This window comes from Panthera leo, chromosome D3, assembly GCF_018350215.1.
Source record: "Panthera leo isolate Ple1 chromosome D3, P.leo_Ple1_pat1.1, whole genome shotgun sequence".
NCBI lineage: Eukaryota > Metazoa > Chordata > Mammalia > Carnivora > Felidae > Panthera > Panthera leo.
Genome location: NC_056690.1, coordinates 13,591,089 through 13,607,877, shown reverse-complemented (window position 1 = coordinate 13,607,877; position 16,789 = coordinate 13,591,089). Strand labels below are relative to the sequence as shown.

The 16,789-nt window shown below is 47.0% G+C and overlaps 1 protein-coding gene across 1 annotated transcript in view; it reads right to left on the bottom strand.

Annotated features, from left to right (window-relative positions):
* The window catches only part of FBXW8 (F-box and WD repeat domain containing 8), a 118,478-nt gene that overhangs the window by 61,794 nt on the left and 39,895 nt on the right, over positions 1-16,789 (bottom strand). Inside the window, exon 5 of the mRNA XM_042909566.1 lies at positions 6,212-6,369. Coding sequence (XP_042765500.1) covers positions 6,212-6,369 — 158 coding nt within the window. The remainder of the gene's footprint in view (positions 1-6,211; positions 6,370-16,789) is intronic.

The window sequence follows — 16,789 nt, the reverse complement described above, 5'->3', positions numbered from 1 at the left end:
CGCCAGGAAGTGAGAAATGACAGTCACCCCAGCCCTGGGACAACGAAGCATGTGTGTGTTGCGACAATTGTGCCGGGAGTGCCGCACGAGTGGAGAAGCCACTCCGCCTTGCCGGGCGGTGGCACAGAAGGACGACTGTTGGCTATCCCGGCCCGGCTTCCACACGCTAGCTAATACCCACCGGGCCGTGTCTCTCCTGTCCACTCAGGGGGGCAGACGAGAACTTCTTTGCACCTACGAAGGGTGCCATCTCATTTCTCACCCAACAGTGAGTTTTCAAGACAAACTCTGTGAACGGGGAGCGGGTTTCGAGTACACCGCCTTCCCTCGTGCTGTGGCTCGGGGCCAGAGGCAGGCAAGCATGGAGCAGATGGAGTCCTGGCAAGGTCCCCACTGTCCCCGCATTAGCAGCATCTGCTCATTACTCGGAACCTTCGCCTGCTTTATCTACTGCTCCAGGAAAAGCATTTTGATTTGATTCATTTCGGTACGGTAACGTGCAACACAATTAGTGGTAAAATCAAACTGGAGGACGGCCAGTGCTGACAATCGGAAACAAGGCAGAAGAAATATGAGGCCAGTGGGTTGGAATTCAAACAATCACAACTGTGGATCACCTTGCCAAATCTCAACACCCCAGGTGGGTGTACAGTGTTCCCGCAGGGCGAGGAGGCTGAAAAGGATGTAGGGACGACTTCCTTGCACCCAAAGCGGCTTCCATCTCCCCTCTGGATCAGACCCCTTCCGTGGAGAATACGTGTGTAGACCATCAACAGGGCCTCAGTGGCTAAGAGCCTCCCTTCGGCACAGCCAAGGGTGCTGAAGTTCATGAACTCATCCTATCATCTTATTCTTCTCTTCTGCACGGCAGTTGCAAATACTACACAGCAGACCCCACAAGGTACATTGCCTTTTCACCGTGTTTTGCCTAAGAAGTGCCTGTTTGCGGCTCCTGGAAAGGAACAGTATCAAAATGTGCATTTGATTATTTCAATCTGTCTTTGCCCAGAAGTAGCTACTCATGAATATGTTGGTATAAATATCACAGTGTCAATCTGTTAAACTGAAGTGAGACCAAAGACAATGCCACCTGAGGTCTGGGAAAAAAACGAAAGAGCTGTGTAGCCCATGAATAGTTAAATCCCAATCAGACTGGTAAAACCAGCTCAGAGTGAGAGGGAAATAAAAACTAAGAGTTCTCACCAAAGAAATAGTCCTTATACCAACATGAATTTGAGACCAACCAAAGATTTCAACATAAACGATGGAAGTACTATAGATTGAATCTGACCTCAGAGTAGGGTTGATCCCCAAGCATGCCATGAAACTGAGAAAGACAAACGTGAAGGTGTAAAAGTAAAACAACTAGACAGACCAACAGAAACAGAGCATAACATCCAGAAACAAACCTGGGAACTAAGAGAATCTCACATCTAAAAACATATAAAGGCAGCACCTCAAACCAGTGAGTAGGTAGGGATGGGCTTTCTAGTAAGAGATGCCAGAAAAAAAATTCTCAGATTCATATTTTATACAGTCCCAGGATGAACTCTATATTGGCCAAAATTCAAGCATGAAAAATAAGCTCCTGCTTATTAGAAAGAGGTACAAGTAACAGGTACAAAGATGAAAAAAATTCTTAGGCTAAGAGATGTAAAATGAAACTACATTCGGGTACCATTTTTTTTTTTTTTTTTTTTAGATTTTATTTTTCAGTTATCTCTACACCCAACATGGGGCTGGAACTCACAATCCCGAGATCAAAAGTCACACACACGCTCCACTAACTGAGCCGGCCAGGCGCCCTTGGATACCATTTCTGATCTATCAAACCAAAAATACCTAGATGTCTGAAACACATCTTGCTGGCAAAACTGTGAGGAAATAGGGGCGCCTGGGTGGCTCAGTCGGTTGAGCGTCCGACTTCAGCTCAGGTCATGATCTTGTGGTTCATGGGTTCGAGCCCATCAGGCTCTGTGCTAACAAACAGCTCAGGGCCTGGAGGCCGTTTCAGATTCTGTGTCTCCCTCTTTCTCTGCCCCTTCCCCGCTCTCGCTCTGTCTCCAAAATCAATAAACATTTAAAAAAAAAAAAAAAAACTGTGAGGAAACAGCCATTCCTACATACCTTGCTGGTGACAGAGCAATATTGTATAAACCCCATTTGCATTTCCCCTTTGATTCGTCAATTTTATAGGAAACTACCCTTCCTGCATGTACATGAACGGTCTTATAGGCAGGGTCTTTCATTACAATGCTGTAATGGCAGAAGGTCAGCAACAACACAACAGTTCCTCAATAACGGACAGTGTCAGTGAACCAAGGTCCTTGTACGTATCGAATACTGTGCAGGTATGAAAAAAAGAGGAAGCTGTTTTTCTATATACAGACATGGACAAGCTTTCAAGACAGGTCATTAAGTGAAAAAAAGCCAACGTGTGGAATAATACAAAGTAATATGTGAGCTTTCATTTAAGAAAAAGGGGGAGAATGGGCCGCTTGAAGGGCTCAGTAGGTTGAGCATCCGACTTCGGCTCAGGTCATGATCTGGCAGTTCCTGAGTTCCAGCCCTACGTTGGGCTCTGTGCTGACGGTTCAGAGCCCGGAGCCTGCTTCGGATTCTGTGTCTCCCTCTGTCTCTGCCCCTCCCCCGCTCACTCTCTGTCTCTCAAAAAATAAATAAACATTTAAAAAAATTTAAAAAAAAGGGGGGGGGAATACGAATATTCATATTTGCTTATATTTACAATGCTGAAATATTGGAAGGACAGACAAAATCCTAAAATATATGGTTGCTTTAGAATGGAGTAGACAAAATAGGTAAAAGCAAGACTTCTAAACGTGTAACTGTTTATAGTTGTTTCATCTTATGTCCCCCAAAATGTATACTTATTCAAAGACGTTAAACTACAAAATGAAACCCACTTCATTTATGGATTAAAAAATTAAATTAAGGGGTGCCTGGGTGGCTCAGTCGGTTAAAGAGTCCGGCTCTTGATTTCGACTCAGGTCACGATTCCACAGTTTGAGAGATCGAGTCCCGCGTCAGGTACTGTGCTGGGCATGAAGCCTACTCGGGATTCTCTATCTCCCCACCTCTGCCCCTCCCCCCCTTGCACACACGTTCTCTCTCAAAAAATTAGAATTATACACATGTACAACTACCATCTTGAAAAATAAACCATAAATAAGGTCCACCGAAGAAAAACTGACAAGCTGAAAAAATATACTTGAAGTAGGCATGGCAAGGACTACGTCCTTATCCCTTTCTTTCCAACCAGAAAAGAGAACCCAGAGAAAAATGGGAACAGACAGGAACAAGCCATTTGCAGAAAAACAGGGAAAAAGGAAGACAATGAAATTCACTGCATTCACATGAAGGCAGACAAAGACAACGGGGAAATGCCATTTCCACCCATCAGACCAGCATGAGGAAGCCGTCACTCTCATCTATTTGGTGTGACCATTAACTGGTTGAACCTTTTTGGAGGGCAATTTGGTAGTATTTATCAAAACATAAAGCATCTGTAGCCTCCAACCCGGTAATGACTAGTAATTTACCCCATAGCTGGACTCGCACGAGTCCATCGTGATATTTGTTAGAGGATATTGCTTGCAGCGCTGTTTTTAATAACAAAAATAAACAATCCAAGTGTGTGTCATTAAGGGCTCTAATAAATAAATTATAAATACAGCCACTTCATGCCATAGTACACAGGATGAAAAAGTTTACCTATAAGTGCCAATGTGGAAGGATACCAAGATGTGTCATTATGTTATTAAAAAAAAATAAATAAATAAAATAAAATAAAATAAAATAAAATAAAATAAAATAAAAGCAAGGTGCAGAAAAGCACATCGCATAGGACCTCTGAGTAAAACGTGAAAGGGACAGAGACGGGGGCACGATGGAACACTTCAGCTTCTCTTTGGATACGCTTTCTTTTCATTTTATACTTTTGCTCTGTTTGAATTTTAACTGTATTTTTTAAAGTCAAGTTTTAAACATACACTTTGGCCATTATTTGCCAAAGGAAGTAGTCTCTCTGTCCTACCTTTGTGGCTCCCCAATGTTTCTGTGCGGCAACAGGGAAGAGGGGGACAAACACGATTGTCACCAGTGACGCAAAACCAGGAGCCCGCGTGCCTATCTCCTCAAGCTGTATTTTCAAGCTCACAAGATAGGAAACGTGGGGGTGGAAATCAATCAGGTGCCCATATTCCTCCAGGCATCTGTGTTTCAGGTTACATACATAGCGCACTACAACCCTGGCATGGCCTGGGACAATATTCACACTTCTGGATGCACTCACGCAAATCACTCCGTTGGCCTCTCTGGACCCCCGTTTCCCCGTCTGAAGAAAAATGTGGGTGTACATGTATGCACGTGGCGGGGGCGGGGGGGCTAGGAGAGGATTCTAAAACTGTAGGATTCTAACTGTACTACAACCTTTGCATACTTGTATTTAAAAAACCCTCCGGGAATGCAAGCTGGTGCAGCCACTCTGGTAAACAGTATGGAGGTTCCTCAAAAAACTAAAAACAGAACTACCCTACAACCCAGCAAGTGCACTACTAGGCATTTACCCATGGGATACAGGTGTGCTGTTTCGAAGGGACACATGCACCCCCATGTTTAGAGCAGCACTTTCAACAATAGCCCACGTATGGAAAGAGCCCAAATGTCCACTGATGGATGAATGGATAAAGAAGATGTGGTATGTATATACAAAGGAGTATTACTCGGCAATCAAAAAGAATGAAATCTTGCCATTTGCAACTACGTGGATGGAACTGGAGGGTATTATGCTAAGTGAAATTAGTCAGAGAAAGACAAATATCATATGACTTCACTCATAGGAGCACTTTAAGACACAGAACAGATGAACATAAGGGAAGGGAAACAAAAATAAGATAAAAACAGGGAGGGGGACAAAACAGAAGAGACTCATAAATATGGAGAACAAACTGAGGGTTGCTGGAGGGGCTGTGGGAGGGAGGATGGGCTAAATGGGTAAGGGGCATTAAGGAATCTACTCCTGAAATCATTGTTGCACTATATACTAGCTAATTTGGATGTAAATTTAAAAATAAATAAATAAAATTAAAAAAATTAAACCACACACACAAAAAACCTCATTGGTAATTTGGAAAGTACCAAACACACTCAAGCTGATCTTCTGTTATCTATCCAGGATCTCAGTAAACATAGAGGAAATACTACATACCACAGAAACAGCTTAGCTGAATTTCTAGAGGCTGAAAAAAATCTACCAATGGTGTCTACTAATGTCAAACTGAAAGAACAGAGTTCATGTTGTTAAAGTAATAAATCAAAAATATTTTCAAGACTTCAGCCCTATTTTTTAAACGACATACGAATCTAAAATTGCCCATGAGCTACTTTACTATAGTTTTGTCCCTGAGCCAACCACTGACTCTGAAGATTTGCCATAGTGCCACAACATGAACACTAACATTCCAAAATATTTCGTGGTTCACCTTTCAGGCAAGTGGGGAAACAGAGCTTAGAGATTCCAAATTCACACATAATGAAAGGCAGGAACACGGATGTCATGGCCCTCGAAATCATTATTCCTGTTAGCTACAAAACTGACCAGTGTTTCATGACTCAGGTGCATATAATTTTAGACTTTTCCTAGCTAGTTCTGTAAATCCACAGTTGTTTGTACACAAAAGGATTCTATCAATCCCAGAGAGACCACAGATCACCGTAAATTATCTTGTATGGTATGGAAGTGCCAGGAAAAGGTAGGCACTGACTTTTATTTTTCTATTTCCATATTTGTCAATAGATTATCTGTCTATCCCTCCCTCTCCCTGTTCCCTTTGGACTGAGCAGAGACTGAAGGAAAAGTAGGCCAAGTATATTTAATATTTTATACCAAACAAGCTATTTGCTTAAGATGGCTTGGCCAGCCTCGTGTCTGGCACAGAAACCCAGTCTACCAGCTCCAGTAGGAATTAAACACCAGTCTTACTGGGTGCTGTGCTCCACTGCCTGCTAATGCATGGACGGTTATTGGCCAACTTCTTCACATAAAGGCAAAGAGTGGGTGTATGTGTGTGCACATGTGTGTGTGCCCACGTGTATGTATGCAGGGATTACGGGGGGGAGCCGGCCACAGCTGCTTAATTTTTGTAAAGCTTTTTTTTTTTCCTTAATAGGGAGGAGGGTTGCGGTTACTTACCATCCTCATAAGCCGCTACCGCCAGCGAGCTGTTTATCCTCACAAAGGAGACATATGGCTGCATTCCAGGCTCGTCCTCCTCATACTCTGAGTCCAGGAAAGGGGCTGTGTAGTCCCAGGTGCGGGTGTCCCACACCCTTACGTCCCCTGATGTATATCTGGAAAAGAAGGGCACACCTGGGTCCAAATGGGGACCGGAGAGCAGGGCTGTGGTGGGGAAAATGGGGAGAGCCTTCAAACAACAGAGGAAGAAGATCTGGTCGGTGTAGAACCACTCCTGCCACGTTGTTTAGATGAGTGACTCCAACAGGAGAAAATGTCAAGCAGACGACAGAAGGCTGTCAACACGTGTTGACACAGCACAATGGTGACGGTTCAATGAGAACGCCACACTACGACACTGGGTGTCGAGATCTCCTTTACGCTATCGTAACGGGTCTGCTACCCTGCATTCTCCCAGCAAAGGGATGGCTAACAGGAATTTGTAGAAGTCCCAGTGTTTGTTTACACATATACACTCAAGACAGAGAGATGCTAAGGACTAATGGTCTTACAGGCTCGAGCTTTCTAATGCCTCATCCATGCATCAGATTTGACTGATTAAAGTCCCCAAAGACTAATTGATTTGCTGAAACAATTAAATCTTGCCTTTAGCAGCCAGACAATGCTGCTTTCTCATGAAAAGCTCTTGCCCGAATGCATGACGCTCCCCGGTTTTGCCCACTTAGAAAACAGGAGCACTCACTCTCTCCTATTACTACTGCCACTCCAACAAATGACTCTCTCCATCAAAGCCAAGGCAGGGCCAGAAGCTGCTCAGACATCAGGCCCCACAGATACGAGGATAATGGAATGACCAGATGAGGTGGTGTGCCTGCCATCGAGGTATTTACACCAAGTTCCTTACATCTGCCACAGAGGGTTCGATTCAACATGTACGGCGACTGTGAGGAGGTGTGTTAGAAATGCTTTAAGAGTCTAATGATGCACCCCCACAAACACAAAGACAGGCAGGCAAATTTAAGCAGGTTCAGTCCTCCTGAGGCTGTAGGTCCTTCAGGGTTTCCTGGATCTGACATTAAAAGTATAAACACTCAAACAAGATAATCTCTGAGATTTACTTAACTACTGAAATCACATGATAGATCTGTGAAGTCGTTACAGATCAATTTCTCATGGGAGATTTCTCAATAAACAAACTAAGAACACTCTGATAGAGGAGTGCTTCGTTTACTGAACGTAGCAGGATTTCCCTCAAACTACTGACAGTAAATACACATATCATGTAATTCAAAGGTGATTCTGTCACACAAAGTCCCTCCGTTGGAGATCCGGTTCTCCCCCTGCAGGACGGCGCCTGGGGAGTGTACGCGTGGTGTAAAGGGCCAACAGGAGAGACGTGCTTTCTAAAATCGGACTCAGGGAACTCTGCAGGACCACTGATCCTCCAGTAAATAGGAACGTTCACTCCACGAGTGTCGTTAAGCCTGGCGATAAGCAAGCAAGGGCGGATATTGATATCCCCGCGGCCAAAGCACGGCCACTGGCTCCCAGGTCTTCCGGGCAGTATTCCAAATCACCCCTCCTAATGAGGAACCCTACACAAGAACACACACCACTGTGCCAGATCTACCAGGCTCACCACGACATCCCGGACAACAACTCCGGCGTTCCCTGGACGGAGGCCACTCGCTTAGCTATCGCAACACTCAACAGAGATAACGTGTTTGACTGTCTAGACTGTGCATGATGAGATTCTCCAGGTTACATTCCATGTGGAAGGAAGGAGCCATTTCAGAAAAGAGAGAAGGGCGGGGCACCCGGGTGGCTCAGTTGGTTAAGCGTCCGACTTTGGTTCAAGTCATGATCTCGTGGTTTGTGGGTTCGAGCCCCGCGTCAGGCTCTGTGCTGACAGCCTGGAGCCTGCTTCGGATTCTGTGTCTCCCTCTCTCTGCCCCTCCCCCACTCATGCTCGGTCTCTCTGTCTCTCAATAATAAATAAACATTAAAAAAGATTAAAAAAAAGAAAAGAGAGAAGGGTGGTGACGCCCCCAGAAGTACAGAGAAGGGGAGTGGGAGACACGGAAAGGGAACGCGGTAGTCAGAGAACGAAGGGCTTTCAGGGCGAGGTGTGCTTGGGAGGTGTGCTTCCTGTCCGTTGACGACCAGTACGCTGGCCCACACCCACAGTCTCACAGGTGCACCCCACCAGGGGCCACAGGAGAGCGTTTCAGCGGCCTGAGCTCCAGCCCCAAGGTCCCTTTACACATATAGTTTGCAGGCAAAACCACAAAACCAAAACCTGAAAAACTGCTGGACCACACCCAGTAGCAAGCTGGGAAATACAACCGGATGCCCCCACTCAGCTCCCGGGAGGAGGAGAGGGAGGGCACGCAGGGCCCCACCAAGAGCACTCTATTAATACGTGGAGGGTCCTGATGGGCCTGTCCTCCACAAAAAATGTCCCACTCACCCTGAGATGCCATGTGTCTAGAATTAAATGCATGTGCTCCTTGAAAGGCTTCAGTTCCCCACAAACGAGCCTGTTGCTAAACTCCTTCCTTTCCTCAGTGACCACACTAGTCCCATCACTGGTGCAAAACCGGGCAGCTCCTCCATACCCTCTCTGCCGCCCACCACACACTGCCCTCTGCGTTCAGGGGCCACGTCCTCTCCCTTCCCTTTTCCAGGGATGCCACTCCGGTCCAAACCTCTCGGCACCTCACAGCCCCTTAGTTTGAGCCTCCCCCAAAGTCAACCCTGCACAAGCCAAGCTCTCAAAAGTACTTGATGACATGAATACTCATTCTCCCTCCCTCCCTTCACCTCCACACTAGCCCAAGCCCCCCGTGATCTAGCCCAGATGACAGCAACGTAGACTTTTTTCTCATGGCAAGTGTGAGTGTGAGTGCGTGTGCATGCGTGCGTGCGTGTGTGTGTCTGCTCATCTCCCCAAGAACCTACAAGCCTGCTTCTCAGGGCAGGGGCTGGGCCTTACTCACAGCTGTGAGTCCAACAACTCGAAGAGTCAGGCCACAATAGCACTGGACACTGAGGAAGCTCACTAGCTCCTCAGGCCTTGACGGCTTCATCACTGGGCCTCGCACAGAGAACCCTCCCCAAACTAGCTTCCACCCAGTCTCCTGTTCTGCTCTTCCTTAGCGTGAACCAGCCTCCAGCCAAGTCCGCCATTTCTGGCTTCCACATACTCTTACCTCTGCATCTCTGTTCAACTGTCCACTTTTCTGGGGTGTTCTCCCTCCTGACAACCCAGCCCGGGGGTCCCAGTGCTGGCTGCACACAAGAATCACCTGGGATGCTTTCCAAAATCCTGATGCCCGAAGCACACACAAACCACTTAAAATCGGACTCTCTCGGAGTGGAACCAGGCCATCAGTGTTTCCAATGTTTAGGCAACATGGAGAACCCCCTGGGGCGTCTGAGTGGCTCGGTCGGTTAAGTGTCCGACTTCGGCTCAGGTCATGATCTCACGGTCCGTGAGTTCGAGCCCCGCATCAGGCTCTGTGCTGACCGCTCAGAGCCTGGAGCCTGTTTCAGATTCTGTGTCTCCCTCTCTCTCTGCCCCTCCCCTGTTCATGCTCTGTCTCTCTCTGTCTCAAAAATAAATAAATGTTAAAAAAAAAAATTTTTTTTTAAAAATGGAGAACCCCTTACCTAGCCCAAGCCTACCAACCCCTCAGTGTCCAGCAGATGCCCTCCTCCCCCAGGAAGCCTCTTCTGACTCAACTAGCACGCCCTGTACCTGAAGAAACGGCATCCACAGTTACATTCCAGGTCCCAACTTCACTGTCAAGTCCCTGAGAAGGCCAGAGATCAATGCTGTTATCTCCATCACAGTGGCTTACACACGGGTAACAGTAAACGGTGACTGAAAGAGGGTGTCCACAAGGAACAACCTGACTGGTTTGAGTGGCACCTCCTTCCACTCCTACTGCCCACCTTCTGCTGATGGTCAGTGACACACTCAGAACACACACACTGATAGGTATTAAATTCCCTGCATTTACTTCCAAACTCATTAAAGTATCTATAAAAACACAGGATAAGCTAAATTATTTTGGTAAAGAAGAACATTTTCATAGATATCCATTTAAATCAACTTCATTCTTCATGTCCAAAGAGCATGAGAATAGATCAATGTTTTTTTTCTTTTTTTTTTTTTTTTATATAATTTAATTTTAATTTCAGAGAGAGCATGTGAGCCAGGGAGAGGGTCACAGAGAGACAGAGAGAGAGAGAGAGAGAGAGAGAGAGAGAATATATATCAATCTTAAGCAGGCTCCAGCCATCTCAGAGCCCAAAGAGGGCTCAGTCCCATGACCCTGAGATCATGACCTGAGCCAAAAACAAGAGTTGGACGATCGACTGACTGACTGCACCACCCAGGTGCCCCAATAGCATAAATGTTTTGCTGCAAAATATAAATGACCTTATGTCTCCTTTTTGAGCAGAACGAACAGAGAATAAATACGGTTTCAGGAGGTGCTGGGGGATGACTCAGAGCCAGGCTCTAGAATCTAATGCAAATGCAAGCAGCCATAGCCAAGGAGATCAGACTCCATGTGAACGAACTCGTGCTCAAGAAACAGACAGCTTCATGAGGATACAACACCGGTTGGAGCAGAGGGAAATGGACTAAGCCCTAAATGTGATCTAAAAGTGCTTAACAACATTGGCCAGGAGAAGCAAGAACAGATATCGAAGGGAGGCAGGAAAAAAAGCTGATTTTTCTCCAGAGCTCCAGATGTCTTTATCGCTGCCTAATGACAATTACACTCAACCAATTAAGACGCCACTATGACAGTTGCATTGTCGGTAAGCCTTTGGACCCCAATGTTGATGGCTCTCTAATTAGTGTCTGTGCAGAGTACAACTGCAACTAATATATTAGCTGATGTAAGAGCACTAAAGAAAAACTGAAGGAGAAAGAAGGCTTTTCAAAATGAGGGAGGATGTCCCAGCCCATGGCACGGACCAGTGACACTGTATGCTCTCTCAATCTCTTTTACGCTTGGCGAGGTTACCTCCAAATAAATAGGTCAGAGACCACAGCTGATTTTTTGTTGAAAGAATGGGAATAGAGCCTCTCTCAAGCTCCGCACGCCAGAGCAATTGCCAATTTTCGATGATTTACCACCGAAGAGCTTCCATTAACTAGTAAGTTTCCACCAAACAGACTACTCATTTGGACTAAGAGACCCAAAGGAAAAGAAGAAATGCTGTGCAGTTAAAAAACAAACAAACAAACAAACAAACAAACCCAACTTTAGCCTTTCTTCTTGCATAAATATCCAAGGGTGGGGGTGGGCAGCAGAGAGGAAAGGGGGTGTTTACACTGCTTCCAGGTGCCTGTACTTATTTGCTAAAAACACTTTTTTCCCCAGGCTCTTCATGACGGGGGGGGGGGGGGGGGGGGGGGGGGGGCGGCGGAGAGGGGGTTGTTTTGATTTAAGAATGCTGTAAGTAAGGTTAAGTGACTCACCCAAGGTCACAAAAAACATTTTAGTGGCACAGCTGGGATCAAAACAGGTCCCCAGGCTGTTCTCCAACTGCTGCTTAGCCAACGAGCCAGGCTGCCTCCTCACAGGACAGTGTCTTCAAACAAATACGGCTTTCCAGAACCATCCCCACTCAAGTGCAACATATGTCCTTTATGGTTTTCAGTACTGGGACTCAGGCTTGCAGGACACAGCTCCCGAACCTAAGCCACCAATCCCACCACCGTCTCTAACCGGAAGGGAGGCAGCCAGCAAAAAGACTCCCCGTGCTGGCAAGGAGCGTGAGGCCGGGTGGGCGCAGTGCGGCCTCCCACACACGCTCCACGGGGGACGTGGGAGGACGTACAGAACGGCTGACAGAACCGCACCCTCGACAGAGCCACACGCGTACAACCATCCCCAAAGCGAAGTCACGGTTCTCTTCTGGTCAATGCTCGCGGCAGCCCAAAGGAGCCTTGCTACGAGGCCTCAGGCCAGGACTGCAAATGCTCGCATTTGTGTGTCAAATCCGGGAAGCTGGTAGCGGCTGCCTACAGCCGGGTGTGGAGAAGGATCCTGAAGCTGAACGCCATCACAAATGCCGCGATGGATTATTAATGCCCATCGCAGGTGTGGGACTGAGGAGTGGCAGCACGTAGGGAACTCATTCGCATCCCTGCCTCAGACAAAACTCTACCCGCCAGCTCCCACTCATCCTTCCAGACTCGGCTGAGAAGTCACGTCCCAGCAGAAAGCCGGCCTGACTCCGGGCCCGGACGAGGTGCCTCTCCCCTGTGTACCATGGCGGGCGCCCTGTTCTCGGCCTCCCCTCACGTCTCCCTGGTTGTTCTGTGGCCGCCTGGGCCGTGTCCCTTGCCAGCCGGGGAGCAAGGGAGGTGTCTGGAGTATTCCTACGTGCTTAGTAAATGTTGAATGAATCAATCTACCGACTTAAACTCAGAAGGTAGAAGTGGTTTAAAGCCTACAAAGCAATTTGGCAGAGGTCCCACGTTTCAGGAAACATTTCTTCCCTTAACATGTAGAAGCTTTAAGGACTATTCACATGCTCCATAGTTTAGTAATAACCAAAGAGTACAAATCAATGAAATCAAGAGTATTTACTGTTTTCTATGAAACATGACTGTATTGGATTATGCAATTAACAAAATGAACTCAATCCCACAGTGCAGTCTTTCCGTGGAAAAGCACTACTGTAGACATCAAGTGCAGCTTAAGACGCATCAATTGAAAAATAATGAACGTCTTAATGGACCTTACGAGATACATGCACTACACACTTAAAACTGTTTTCCATACATCTTGGTTAATCACAATCAATAGAGTCAGAGTCAATGATGGTTATGCAGAGTTATTGTAGCTGTGGCCCTTCCCATTATTCCTTGGAGAACCAGAGATGGATAAATGCAGTCATGAGTTCACCAGTATTTATTAAGGATATTCTGGAGCTCCTTCATTAAGGATATAATAAATGTAATGCTCTTCTCCAGTCTCTTATCAATACCTTACCTCAGACTTATTTACCAGAAGAGCATGTATACCTCACAGCAGAAAATAAATAAATTTAGAAGTATTTTTAAAAAGAGGTCCCTAACGGATAATGATCGAATTCCTTACGGGCGACAGTCCAATGTCATAATGAGCCTCAGCACAAAATCTATATAAACCAAGGTTGAAAGGAAAATGGTCAAGAGAAAAAGTTCCTTAAGAAGGAGAAAGATAAAAAGCATGTCCTTACTAAGTATAAGCGAGGGGACATTTATCTAACACATCTTTATCACCGGTCTCTACTTACAAAGCATGTTATCTCAAACGTCTCAAAGCAATCCGCAGGTATTACCCATTTTTTATACACTCACTTGAAGCTAGCCGAGTAGTAAATCCCGCCTTTGCCGTCTTTAGCTCCTGGGTGGAATATATTTTTAAAATGGGGCACACACACGATTTCAGAGGAAAGCCATTTGTGGTACGGTACATGGTCAACCAAAGGGCACTTTTTTAATTACGGGGAAAAAGTGGAGGAAGAGGGGCTAAAAGCAGGGTGTTTCAAGTTCCCTTAGATGTGGGGCTGCATCTGAATCCCTATTTTCCTGTGGTTCTTAATTAGAAATGATGAGACAATCGCAAGTGCAAACTGAACCGGACAGGCACACGTTCTATTTTACATGTAGAAACTGGAAGCTCGAAGCTCAGCTTCCCCCCCGCAGACGCCTGGAAGCCCTGGTGTCCAGGTCGTGCGGACATACAGAGCTAATAAAGGTAGAAGCCGGAGCCACGGCCACAAGTCACTTGGCTGCTACAGACAGGTGCCGGCACTCTGGTCACACGTCTGCTCGGGCACTCTTGCCTCAAAGGGAACAGGGGTGGATGGAAACGAGACCACAGGGGAAGGAAGAGTGCTGATATTTTGCCACACCAAATGCTAGTTCGCCCCTCCAACCACTCTTGGCAGAGGCACCGATCGCGGATCACAGATCAGAGACACTGAGACACCGTCACCGTTCCTTCCAGCGCAGACAGAGACCGTACGCTAACAAGGCAGATCACATCAGCAGAGGACAGGGCAGGAAAACATCAAGGAGTGTTGAGAAAAACCGCGACACAGAGAGGGGGCTTCAAATCGTTTCAACCAAACGGGGAGGAAAAGGTCCTCGAACGGGGATAGAGAAGCATGCTCTTCCGCAAACCGCATCGCTTCTGGCTTGCGAATCGTAAGTAACAGTGAGGAGGGAGTTTGTTTGAAGACACCACCGTTCACCCGGGCACCTGACAAAAGCGTCTGGGGAGCTAACAGCCTCACGGGGGGCGGCGCACAAGGCCCCCGGCGAGCCCCAGGCTGACGGTGTCCTGCATGTCGTACCTGGGGTTCTCTCCTTCACTAGGTGGCGGTAAAGCCGACCTCCTTCTGGCCCATCACACCTAGACCTACAGCTCAGGTTTACAACGGGGCCTCTCTCAACTCGTGAGGTCCTCTGTTTTCAACGCTCTTCCCTTCCAGAGTGCAACTGGGGACACGAAGAACAGTGGAAGCATCACAAAACAGGCCAGGGATGTTCCCCTAGGCTCATCTCTGATCCGCAGAACTTGAGAAACATTTTAAAATTCTCAGAGCTGTCATCACCAAAAGAAACACAAAGACCACACTTTCTAATCACGGATAATCCACAAACCGTCCAGATCACATCTCTTCTTCTAAATACAAGGGAAAGCACACACGAAACCTCAGTTTCAGGAGTCGTACCCCATCACGGAGGAAACACAGCCGGAGGATGAACTCTGACAGACAGGTGGTTTACTGTGTGGAGATTGTTGGCTTCTGAACACAAATTTCTCCTCAGGTTAAAGAAATGGGTGGGGCGCCTGGGTTAAGCATCCGACTTCGGCTCAGGTCATGATCTCGCAGTTCGGGAGTTCGAGCCCCGCGTCGGGCTCTGTGCTGAGAGCCTGGAACCTGCCTCGGAGTCTGTGTCTCCTTCTCTCTCTGCGCCCCCTCCCTGCCCTGCTCACACTCTGTCTCTCTCTCAAAAATAAACATTTTTTAAAATTTTATTAAAAAAAAAAAAAGAAACGGAAGTTTTAGCTGGAAGAACAAGGTATAGGTTGTGTCTGACTAACTCAGTCACAGGTGAAGGAACTTCTACTTTTCCAATCAGCAAAGAAAACAACGGCTGCAGGTGCTTTCCGGGATGCTGCACACCACTGCTAAGCGGCCAAAGAAGACCACAGAAAGGCAAGAAGGGCGGCAACAGGAGCCCGAGCAGTAAGGTACGGAAGATGCGGTCAGAAAGCGCAGGGTCCCAGAAGCAGGGAGTTTTCATTCCGTACACTTTCCTCCAAGGTTCTCGGGTGCCGGGCCCGGTGTAAGGCTCTGAGGGTCCACACGCGCTCGATGCACCACCTCCAGCACGTTAAGAGGGATACAGCCAACAAGACCCAACATGGCCACACACGGGAAGGGATGGGCCAAGAAAAGACCGCCGGCCCGTGAGCACCGGTGACCAGTGACAGCGTGTGGCTCGGTGGAAGGGCAGGGATGAAGCCATGCTGCAGGAGGTTAAGACGTGAAGGTGTCTGCTCGTTACTTATGCACAGACACAAACAGGGAGGTGTATTCAGGAGGGCAGGCTTGAGGGACGGTTTGGAGACTTCAAAGCAAAAAATTAGACTGGAAAGGAGCTGAGGGTCATCGGGGCATTTCAAAAGTAGTTTCTCGGGGCACCTGGGTGGCTCAGTCGGTTACGCGTCCCACTCTCGGTTTTGGCTCAGGTTATGATCTCGCAGTTTCATGGGTTCGAGCCCTCGAGCCGCTGGTGCAGAGCCTGCTTGGGATTCTCTCGCCCTCTCTCTCTGCCCCTCCCCCACTCACACAGTCTCAGTCTCTATTCAATAAAAAAAATACAAAAAATATCTTAAAAATAATAATTTCTTAATCTGGAAAATGTGAAAAATTTATTCCTCTAAACCCAGCAATTCCACAAATGGGACTCTAGCCTAGGAAAACGAGGCTGGGGACGTGTCATTCTTTATTCCACACACTTCTATGGAATTTAAAGGCTCTTAATAAGCACGTGTTTTATAATTTTTAAAAAAGATTGGTAGTACGGGCCATCACAGTAGCAAATGAGGACTCGAGAAGGGACCCCTGGCGCCCGGCTCTCCACGTGGACACTGCAGACGAACGGCAGAGCGGCCGTGCACGCACACGCCAGTCCCGGCTCGCCACACCCCTCAGCCTCGGTCAGCCACACAAAACGAGCGTGCTTTGAAACAGTTTCCTCGACAGCTCCTTCCAGGTTTAAAACTACATGATCCAAGTTTCTTGAAAAGACTAAGAAATCAAAGAACAGACCAGAGAAATTAGGGATTTCTCCAGTTTACCACGTAACATGCGGTATACAGGTGGGATGGGGGTCTGTATATTAAATTGTAGTACTTTCGGACAAAATGATGTACAAGCACTTTGTGGCAGTTAATCAAATATCACATGCCACCCCTAGTTTTAAAAAAGATGCTTACAGGGACACCTGGGTGGCTTAGTCATTTAAGTGTCCGACTCCTGGTT